The following is a 12,230-nucleotide window of genomic DNA, read 5'->3' on the forward strand; positions in this document are numbered from 1 at the left end:
GACCATCGGGGTTGCAGGAGCTGCCTCTCCTTCGGTGGCCCCCTGCTTGGTGGCCCCTAGTTCCTCGCAGCACTCTGCCTTTATGCCACCTAAGGAGTCGCAACCCAACAGGGTCTCCAGCTACATCTCCCACACCACAGCTAAATCCTCTGACGCAGCTCCACAAGTTGTCGAGACCATGGTCTTAGTGAAGGATGACCTACATTCCTCTCTCTGGGATTTTAAGAAAGAACTCAGCAGACATTACTACTAAACTTAATTCACTTCAGGCTGTTGTTGACTCGGTTGGGACACGCACACTTGATCTCGAGTCAGTTTCAGGAACTGGATCAGGTGTCCACACTGGCAACTGAAATGGAATCTCTATGAACGCACTTGCGATCAGCTCTCCTTAAATGCAAAGATCTGGAGAACCACTCCAGACGAGGCAACATCTGCTTCCAAGACTTGGAAAGGGGAGTCGGGGGACCAGATCCTAAAGGTTTTGGTGGTAGGCCTTTTCCCACAACTCCTATGAGATTACTACGTGGAAGTGAAGGTGGAGAGAGTTCACAGAGTGGGACCCCCGTTAACTCGTGAGGGGAGACGTCCCAGAGATGTGATCATCAAGTTGTATTCTTTTAAAACAAAAAAAATGATTCTTCACTTGAAAACATGACACAGTTGCATTTCAGTGCGCCACTTGTACTCTTTTCCAAGACATCGCTCCGGCCACTGTTGCTCAACGTCTCCCCCTAAAACCTGTGACAGATTGCCTTCGCAATGAATATGTAAAATATCGCTGGACCTGCCCTTTGGTATAGCTTTCGAATATCGAAACAAACCGCTCCATTTCACTGAACTAGAGAGCGTAGCAAACCTACTGGGCCTGTCTCTGACAACCCTTCAGACCGCTGGGAACGCAGATGGCTACATCCCTGCAGATGGGGGACAGTACAATATCAGTGGCTCTTGGCAAACACAACGTAGTGGAAGGTGCACTGGGAAATGACATGCCCAGGGAGGCTCATTAGCTTCCTGTGTGGATCTTTGGGGAGACTCCTGAGAGACTGACTGCCAAATTCTGCAGAGGACGAAAAACACTGACCTAGACTACTGGGCCTACTTAGCTTGGTCCGGTCCTGGATTTAAGGGAGGGGACCTGCAGGATGCCCCATGGTCTACCCCGTTGCTGTCCTCCAAAGGTGCACGGCATCTCCAGCCTGAATCCTTCTACCAGGCTCACCCAAAAGCACCTGCAGAACATGGCCGCGGACATGGGCCCTAGACCCCGATTTTCATGCAATTAGCTGATTCTTTTTTCTATTCTCGGTAACATTGGCTCCCATATCGTTCTAGTTCTGATTTCTTTATGAGATTAAGGAAGGAAGGAGGGTGGAGGGGGAAAGAAATGAGTCATGGGTGGGTACTGACATGGCTTAGACTGGCAGTGGCGGACTAAAGGGATGGTACAGGATTCTTTTGACGTAATGTCTCAAACACTTTATTTGCTAACCTGGTACCTGTGGTTTTAAATACAATCACTTGGAATATTAAGGGCCTCAATTCGCCGGCTATACACCATAAATTATGGAAGTACCTACTTGATTGTCTCCTTGATGTAGTGGCATTACAGGAAACCCACCTGAAAGCAATGAAGACCTTAGGTTAAAACATAAAACGTACCCACTGATTTATAAATCCTCTGCGATGACAAAACATAACCTCTCCTTTCTCTGCCTAGTTGAGGAATTTGTGGATGGAGATCTAGTGGTATTGGGGGACTTCAATCTCATCCGATACCCCAGCCTTGACAGCGCCCATTCCAACCATACACCAGCTGGCACATTTTACAAACACATGAAGCCGAGGCTGCGGAAGCTTGGCCTCCTCGAAGCCTGCAGAGCTCTCCACCAAACGTCACAAGACTACACGTTCTTCTCTCACTCTCATCGTACCTATTCTAGAGTTGATCACATCTTTATTAGTCAGACCCTACAGTACGTCGTCACTGCCGCCACCATGCACTCATCACAGTATCATATCATGCCCCGGTCGAGCTCACATTAGATTGGCAGACCCAGAACTCCTCCTTCCACAGGTGGTTTTTCCCGCAACCCGTAAATGAGCTAGAAGATATTTCCATTTAAACAACACACAAGATACTAATCTATCTATGACCTTGGACGCCTTTAAGACAGTTATACGGGGCAAATGCATCTCACTTTAGACTACTCTTACCCAACAGAAATCCAATGAGAGTCTAGAGCTAGAAAAGGAGAATCAGCAGACTGAACAGTCACACAAGGACATCCAAACTTTGACTCTTCATCATAAGGTGACAGATATTTGGGTAAGCTTAACACCATTTACACAAACAGGGCTGAATTGTCCCCACTGCACCTATGAAAATGGCAATTAGGTAGGCACCCACTTGGCTACACAGCTTCGGGCTAAGCAGGAAAAGGAATATATAGGCCCTATCCAAGGGTTAGATGGAGAGATGCTCCACACCGAAGATGGTACAGTAGGAGTGTTTCGCTCTTTTTACAGAACGCTCTACACTGCTGGTTCTACCACAGATTCACTACAATTACAGTGTCTTCCAGAAGGACCTCTCCCTGGAATGACATCTATGCAGCAAGAACCCTAGGATGCAGCAAGAACTCTATGATGGACCCATTACTGTAGAGGAGGGTTAGGATGGAATAGACTCCCTCAAATTGCACAAAGCCCTGGGACCCGACTGGTTTACTTCTCAGTTTTAAGACGTTTATCTAGGATCTGGAGCCAAATTTTACTACCCTGTTTAACCATATAGCCAAAACTCTGGAGGTGACCTCCCTCGATGGGTGAAGCCCTGATAACTGTAATTCATAAACCAGGGAAACCTACCAGCCAGTGTACATCTTACTAACCGATTACATACATTAATAAATATGTGAAACTGTACACTAAAACACTTGCTAACCAGTTGGCCTGACTTGATCCACCCGGACCAATCCAGATTCATCAAGGGACAGCAAACCCACAATAATTTAAGACTGGTGATCCACCTGATCAAAAAAACAAACGAAACCGATCCGGCAGTGCTTCTGGCGTTGGATGCTGAGAAAGTGTTTGACCTGGTGGATTGGAGCTTTATCTCCCTTACCCTCCGCCACTTTGGTTTTGGGGAGAAATGTGTTCAAGGGCATGTGTGACTGCAGATACACATGCTTTGCATGAGCTCACCATCTAGTGTTGGTCAGGAGTGGGACACCTTTTTTTTTCTCTTCGAAGAAGCTTTTTGAGTCATGGGATCAAGTGACTCCTCCTCTCTGTGACTGTAAACAATGTGACCTGCGCTCCCAAACCACAAATGAGTTCACCCTATTGTGTATGTTCACGATGTGAGCGCCATGGCCGCCGTGCAACACGAAGGGGAGAGATAAAAATAAATAGTTTGCCCACACTGAAGTGTATCGGCAGTTGTGGAATAATCCATGTAACAGGGGCAGTCTGCAAGGCGTGACAAAAACAGCCTAAAAACTGGGCAAACTTGAAGCATTTACCGATGATTTCAAGTGATTTTTGAAAGGCAAGTGCTTGAATGAGTGCTTGCACGCTCGACCTAAAAAGAGCTCTAATGTATTATATTGACATAGCTAACGAGTTTCATAAAACCAAACAACTCTTTGTTGCTTTCCTTTTCGCCACCTCACAAAAGAAAGCCCATATCTAAATCAGGCATTTATAGATGGATAATTAAATGCATTCAGACATATTACATCAAAGCTAAATTAACTTTGCCCACAACCCCCTAGAGCACATTCTCCGTGTGAGATAGGAGCTTCTATGACTTTTTTGGGCAATATCCCAATAGCTGAAATTTGTAAAGCAGCTACATGGTCTACACCACACACTTTCACTAAACATTATTGTGTCAATGTGTTAGCACGCCAACAAGCACATGTAGGACAGGCAGTGCTACATACCCTTTTTTCAAACAACTGCAACACCTACAGGTTAGCCACCACTTTCTGAAGGGCACTGCTTCACAGTCAATGCAGAGCACACACATGCCTCAAACGGGAAATGTTACCCTGTAAGCATATGTTTGTGGCTTGTAGTAATGTAGATTCACATGTGTCCGTCCTCCTCCCTGGACACCTGTGACCGCTGCAGTTCCTTCCTAGGGCTTTTTTATTTTTTGCTTGGACATCTCTTTACTGATGCTTACTCACCCTCCATTCTCACCTGCCTGTGGGAAGACGGTCTTACAATGGAGTCGATGCCCATGCACATGATCACCAAGAGGAGGAGTCACTTTGCCTCATGACTCGAAAGACTTCTTCAAAGAAAAACATCTTGCGCACATCTGGACCCAGCACTATTTGGCGGAAGTACGCAGAGCATGTGAATCTACAGCACACATGCCACGAACAGATGCTTACAGGGTAAGTAACATTTTCCTTTCAGAAAGTGACTAGCAACAGGACTAATCTAATTCTACTTTAAACTTAATTCAAAGATTACTTTTGAGTGTGCAAAATTCACCTAATATGCTTCTGCAGAATTACGCAAAATTTCAGGAAAATAATGCATAATTATACGAAATGAAAAACCGGCATTCACTATGCTGTATTATAGCTTGAAATACGCACCCACAATCATTTTAGGTGCAAGGGCTCAATTCCCTCTAAAAAAATAACGCTAGTGCCGCAAATAGCAGCTCCTCTTTTCTGGTCATTAGCATTGTTCCCATGCTCTCATAGTACATTTTTGCTATGAATGGTGCACTATTTTGCACCATATCCTAATTTTGGCAATTTGGTGTATGAAGCTTAAAGCAAAATTACTGAGATTACACCAGCAGAATGGAAATTGTGCCTGGGTCCAGTTATAATATTCTGTTACTTAAGTCACAATCAAGACTCATCTATAGTCTTCAAATTCACCTCCATGGTGGCATTCTTCATTATGCTAACCATTCCCATGTGGGCTTTTTATTCTGACTGGTGCATATTATGTAGACAATTTTGGAACTAGTTCTGTAACTCAGGTGTGCCTGTTAACCCCTCTACAGCTGGATTTTGCTGTATCATTAGTGTAATTGCTCTCATCTCTGTGGCATTTCACCCTGAAATATTTGATTGCTACCTGATGAAATGCATCTACGGCTAAATGAATGGTGATGACTATGTTGTTTGATCTAATATTAGGATGGGTCATGTAACTGTACCTATTTAATCTAGATGGTTTGTTTGCCATGTATTCCTTATTGTGAAGCAGGTTTTTTTCTTTTCCTCCCTGAATTGCTTTAGTGATAATTGCAAGTGTACATGGAGCAGCAAAGCCAGTTTTTTAAAAATAATTTCCTTCACAATATCATATTGTTTGTGATTGCACTATTCATTATTTCAGTTGATGCCATATTATAATGTGGGTGGAGTGTCTTTGGATTCATAGAGTATTGTTTCAGAGCCAAAAGCGCTTAACAAATAGAGGACTACGTAGATAACTTTTAGTTATTTGAAACCCCTCTAGAATAATGTGGGATAATAATGAAGAACAGAGTGCCTGAGTTCAGACATTAATACGTATGGTGGCCATTGTCGAATCCTAGCCTGTAAAGGATTGAGAGTGTCATGAACATTAAGTATATTTCAATGGAAAAATAGTAATGAACCAAAATGTGGTTTGCCTTATATAGTTTGTGTTGTTACTCCACCCCTCAAAATTTGTATTGGACATGCTATTAGCCTTTCACTGTCCTATGTTTTGAAAAATATCAAACACCATGCCTGAGGTAAATTAATATTCCAAATGTATCTTTGTTTTAAAGTTTCACTGCTGTTACTTTTTCCCCCAAATATTAAACAGAGTCCCCTGTAGATGTCACTCCTACTGTTGGATTTTCAAAAACTGAATTGAAGCAAGGAAGGTTTGAAATCACTATCTTTGACCTTGGTGGCGGGAAACGAATACGCGGTATCTGGAAGAACTATTATGCAGAGTCTTTTGGTGTAATCTTTGTTGTGGACTCTAGTGATTTAGAGAGAATGGAAGAAACAAAAGAGACAATGACTGAAGTTCTGCGACACCCAAGGATATGTGGAAAACCTGTATTGGTGTACGTAATTTCAAATTTATATACTACATATGAAAATGTGTTATTCGTTAACGATTGATTGATCACTATTAATCATTAACTCATCTTTCCCTAAACAGAATGTTCCTGGTACAAAATGTAATATTGTTTTGTTTTTTTTGTTTTTTTGTAAAGTATGTCCTTACTTTGGCTTGTGACGAGCAAGAATGTAAAATATATTGACCTACACTGCAGTACATGCGAGTATTTTTCAAGTACAAGAACATCTAGGTGAAGATGCTTGCATACATTTGGACTCTAGGAATGCTAACCCTGAGACTTCTTTACAAATGTTTACACTCTTATGTGGAGGTGAACATTTTAGTCCTATTGACAATTAGATACTTCGAGTAATATTGAACTACTAGAGAACTAATGTGACTCTAACATTATTCACAGATGCTTAGCAAGATATTCAGTTTTCTTGGGCAACATATTTTAATTAAATATGAAAGATGCGTTTGAAGCAAAGGACTGCTCAATCGGTGGCTCTTCGATGGGAGGAAAGATATGAAGATTCTGTGTTAGAGCCCTTAAATGTTAATGGCAAAAATCCAGCTCTGCAGGGACAGGGTCAGATGTAGATCCTTTCATTAACAGTGAATGTGATCATATTAGATCATTTAGTATAGCAGAGAGTGATTTACATCTGCATCACACTGTTACATGTTAGGTATTATATATTCTTTTTATTAACATGGCCTCATTACTAAGAGCAGTGAAAATCTCTGTTATGTCTCCATTCCATATAGACTCATGTCTAGTTAATGGGTAATAAAACTCGAAATACTATTGATCCATACATGTTATGTTGCTATATTTGCAAAGCACATCGTCCACCCCGAGGGGTATCCTTGAGCTAAAGAGGGAGCACAATGAGAAGAAGGCCAACTAGAGCAAAATAACAGCACTACTATCCCACTAGGATTAATTGAAGCAAACATTTATTCTTAAAAAACCATGTCTTCAAAGCCTTGCTGAAAATGAGGAAGGGAGAGGCAAGGTGCAGGAAGCTGGGAAGCTCATTCCAAAGCTTAGCCACTTTAACTGAGAAGACTTTGCCACAAGACTGACTACATGTATACTTTAGCAAAGCAAACAGTTAAGGTGGAGATGAGCGTAGAAAATGTGATGGATTATAGCTGTTGAATTTCTGCACCAAGTAATTTGGACCGCTATGTTGAACTGCTTTAACCCCATCAGAGCGTGCGTCGGCCAGTAGCGCTATCGCATCCCTCCCCCTGGGTTAAAAATTAAATTAATAAAAAATAAGATAAAAAAAAAAAAATGAAACTGACAGGGGGTCGCCCGTGAGCAGGGTTATGGGGCAGTTTACAAAAAAAAATAGCTGCATGGTTTCCTTGGGTCCCACGATCACCCCGAGAACCCCCCACACCCCAGGGAAACTATACAGCTTTAAAAAAAAAAAAAAAAAAAAAAAAAAAAAAAAATATATATATATATATATATATATATATATACATATATATATATATATGTTCGATGGCATGTGTAGCTGCAGATACACATGCTATGCAAATCTCGCCATCTAATGTTGGGCTTGGAGTGTTACAAGTTGTTTTTCTTCGAAGAAGTCTTTTTTTTTTTTCTTTTTTTTTTTCCGAGTCACAGGATCGAGTGACTCCTCCTCTCGGTGATAGTGCGCATGGGCATCGAATCCTTTGTTAGATTGTTTTGTTTCTGCTGTCGGGTTCAGACGTGTTCCCTCTTGCTCCGAGACATTCGATTCGGAAACTCTGTATTAACTTTTCTCATATCGTCGGTATTAGTTCAAACGTGGTTTCTTCTGCACTCGATCAGATAGTACCGTTGGGATAAAAAAAATGCCCTTTCAAGTGATTGCACCCTTCTTGGGCCTGTCTGGGCCAACTGCGCCATTGCCTGATGAATCGGACTCCATTCCGATTCTGTCCTCGGTGCCACGCTAAATTTCCGTATACTGACCAGCATTTGGTCTGTAATCTCTGCCTTTCTCCGAACATTGTAAGGAAACCTGTGAAGCATGTCGCTCGTTTCGATCGAAGAAAACACTTCTCGATCGAAGGGCACAAAGACTGGAGATGGCGTAGAAACACGCAGAGTCCACCACCGACACCCTCGAAGAGGAGCAGGCACAGATGCCAATTTCGATCCCAGATTCCGACTCCGAACAAGGATCAGAAGACGACAGCCAGCCAATTGCAGCGGTATAGTATGTGAGTACACCTGCCCCAACACCTCACTTTAAAAAAAAAAATCCAGCAAGACCTTGGGTGCATCCCTGCTGTCAAGCCATGGTTCCACCCGAAAAAAAAACAATCGTCAACCGACCGCCGAAAAAGGGCAAAACACACCACGCCTGTTTCGGTGTCGGAGTCGAGCAAGACAATGCGAACCTCAACCTCCGAACCGAGCCGACACCTACAAACTTCAGATCCCAAAATAAAGTGTTCGGCTTCAGAGCCGAAACCTTGGCTAATAGCTTTGAGACCAAAACACCTCGGATCCACTTCGGAGTCAAAAACATCATGCTATATGGAAGAAACAGGACTTTCGGCCCGAATGAAACTTGTGCCCAAAATGTCCATTGAACATTCCTCTGAATGCACAAAACCAACCTCTGAGCATCCATTAGAGAAATCTGACATTCAACCAATTTTGGAGGTTATGGACAGCAAGCAAAGAAGAATACAAATCCAGAAAGAGACTGGGGAAATTATTACTTCTCCACCTCCACAGACTAAACGAAAGCTAGCATTTCAAGAGACTTGATACTGCCCCACCACTGGCAAAAATGTTCAAGTGGAAGGAAAAGCCGACACCTCTTTAGCTTTATCCGCCACATTCACCGCAGCTTTCTGTATCACCACAACCTATCACTCCACCACCACTGCCATCACCATCACACTCCCATACTTATTCACAGGGAGACACTGTAGACCCATGGGATGTGTACGATTCGGATCCTATACCGTCTAATGATCCAGATCTCTACCCTACTAAACCATCCCCACCAGAGGATAGTATGGTTTATAACCAAGTTATATCTAGGACAGCTGCATACCATGGGGTCCAAAAGCATGTAGAACCTTTAGAAGAGGATTTTCTTTTTAATACACTATCCTCAACCCATAAGCAATACCAGTGCTTACCAATGCTTCCTGGTATGCTTAGGCACGCAGAGGAAATATTTAAAGAACCAGTTAAAGCTAGGGTTCTAACTCCAAGGATTGACCAGAAATATAAGCCTGCACCAACAGATCCAATCTACATTACACAACAACTACCATCAGATTCTATTGTGGTCAGTGCAGCCCGGAAGCGTGCTAATAGTTAGTCTTCAGGGGATACCCCACCCCCTAACAAAGAAAGCAGAAACTTCGATGCTGTGGGGAAAAAGGGCAGCAACGGGCAGCCAACCAATGGTGTATTGCCAATTCCCAAGCCCTGTTGGCAAGATACGACAGGGCACATTGGGATGAAATGCAAGAATTCTTGCAATACCTACCCAAAGAACACCAGAAGAGGGTGCAGCAAATTGTAGAAGAGGTTCAGACCATAACAAATAACCGGATTAGGTCTGCTCTAGATGCAGCTGACTCTGCAGCTAGAGGAATTAATACCAGCCTCACAATCAGACTGTCGCGTAGGCTCTCATTCTTCTAATGAGACTACTGGATTTTGAGCGGCAGAATCCCCTGAGGTGTGTGAGACTGAGTCTAACCCACTACAGGTGACACGTGTTGCACCAATCCGGATTTTGCTCTGTGCCTCATCTTCACCCCACGGTGGGGATGATTGGGCAGCCGAGCTCATGACATAACTGACTTCTCAGGGAAACCGTGGTCACTCAGGTCTCATCCGTTTCTCTCAGTTACATTAGTCTCACATGCACAATGACAAACAGAGGCAGTATATGTTCCAATAAGGTTTTAATGAAGCGACTGCATCTTAGATAATAAAGCATGTACTGCAATAAGCAGACACCAAATATTCCGCCTCATTCTCACTGACTCAATCCAGAACACACTGTTCTACTAAAGAGGTACGATCTCTATTGCTCAAGGGGACAATAGAAATGGTACCCATCTCACAGCAAGGGACAGGAGTATACTTGCTATACTTCCTTATAACAAAAAAGGACCGTACTCTCAGATTCATTCTAGATCTACATATCCTGTCAGAACATTGTCACATGGTCACTCTACAAGACGTCATTCCCCTGCTACAAAAACAAGATTACATGACCGCGTTAAATCTAAAAGATGCTTACTTCCACATTCCCATACATCCAGCTCACCGCAAGTACCTAAGGTTTGTAATATCAGGCATCCACTACCAATTCAAAGTACTACCCTTTGGAATATCAACAGCACCAAGAGTGTTCACAAAATAGCTATTATTAAAATAATAGACTAAGCTGCTAAGTTAAAGTGCACAGTGGCAGGCCTGGTGTGTTAAAATAATGTGCAAGAAGCTATAACTAAAATGGCTACACAACAAGACAACATGCATTGTTAAGGTCCCCAGGTTTTAAACCTGAAATACAACAGGCAGTGCTTAACATGCCATTTGATAAACAGCATCTCTGCGGACCAGAGGTAGATACTACAATTGAAAAACTCAGGAAAGACTCTGATACTGCAAAAGCCATGGGAGCCCTTTATACCACACCTTTTCAGGGTTTCTTTTGGAAACAACAGTTTAGGGGAGGTTTTAAAACACAAACTGCAGAGGCTTCCACCTCCCATCCAAAACAAGCACAGCAGTACTATTCAAGAGGGTCATTTAGAGGTTCTTACAGAGGACACAATCTCGGGGCCAGAGGAAAATTTGCAGCCTCAAAGGGTGCTTCCACACCCACTAAACAGTGACTTCCCAAACATCCCACAATCCCATACGTCTCCTGTGGGAGGAAGACTGCAACAATTCCATTCTCACTGGCAGAACATCACCACAGATCAGTGGGTACTCTCAATTATCCGCAATGGGTATTGCCTTGAACTCCTCCACTCCACCAAATATTCCCCCTCATTCTCACGGACCCAATCCAGAACACACTTTTCTACTAAAGAGGTACGATCTCTATTGCTCAAGGGGACAATAGAAATGGTACCCATCTCACAGCAAGGGACTGGAGCATACTTGCTATACTTCCTTATACCAAAAAAGGACGATACTCTCAGATCCATTCTAGATGTATATATATCCTGTCAGAACATTGTCAAATGTTCACTCTACAGGACGTCATTCCCCTGCTACAAAAACAAGATTACATGACTGTGTTAAATCTAAAAGATGCTTACTTCCACATTCCCATACATCCAGCTCACCGCAAGTACCTAAGGTTTGTAATATCAGGCAGCCACTACCAATTCAAAGTACTACCCTTTGGAATAACAACAGCACCAAGAGTGTTCACAAAATATCTAGCTGTAGTAGCGGCATACCTCAGAAGACACTATATACATGTCTTCCCTTATCTAGACGATTGGTTAATAAAATCCAGTAGCATTCTACAATGCCAACAACACACACAATATACAATAGATACCCTACACACAATAGGGTTCACAATCAATTACCAGAAATGTCATTTTCAACCAGCTCAAATTCAACATTATCTGCGTGCAATTCTCAATACCCAAACAGCATTAGCATACCCAAATCCACAGCGGATGCAAGCTTTTCGGTACCTTATAGCACAAATGCAGGTCAACCAAACTTACACAGTAAGATATGTCATGAAACTATTGGGAATGATGGCATCATGTATAGAAATAGTACCAAATGCAAAACTAAACATGAGACCGCTGCAACAGTGTCTCTCACAACAATTGTCTCAGGCACAGGGACGGTTACTGGATCTAGTGTTAGATTGGCAAACTTACAAATCTCTGCAATGGTGTGGAATCACAACATCTTAACAAAGGGGTGGTCCTTTCAAGACCCAGTGCCACAGACCATAATCACAATGGATGCGTCAGTGACAGGTTGGGGGGCCCATCTCAACAATCTAACGATACAAGGGGAATGGGACTCAAAACAATCAACTTACCACATAAACCATTTGGAATTATTAGCTGTGTCCTTAGCCATCAAAGCATTTCAACCTCAG

At 42.7% G+C, this 12,230-nt stretch overlaps 1 protein-coding gene across 5 annotated transcripts in view; it reads left to right on the forward strand.

The window, feature by feature from the left end:
- Positions 1 to 12,230, forward strand: part of ARL13B (ARF like GTPase 13B) — a 518,943-nt gene that overhangs the window by 217,199 nt on the left and 289,514 nt on the right. For all 5 annotated transcript variants that reach the window (XM_069204925.1, XM_069204929.1, XM_069204926.1 and 2 more), the window contains one exon: positions 5,845 to 6,094. In XM_069204925.1, coding sequence (XP_069061026.1) covers positions 5,845 to 6,094 — 250 coding nt within the window. The remainder of the gene's footprint in view (positions 1 to 5,844; positions 6,095 to 12,230) is intronic.

This window comes from Pleurodeles waltl, chromosome 8 (genome assembly GCF_031143425.1).
Source record: "Pleurodeles waltl isolate 20211129_DDA chromosome 8, aPleWal1.hap1.20221129, whole genome shotgun sequence".
NCBI lineage: Eukaryota > Metazoa > Chordata > Amphibia > Caudata > Salamandridae > Pleurodeles > Pleurodeles waltl.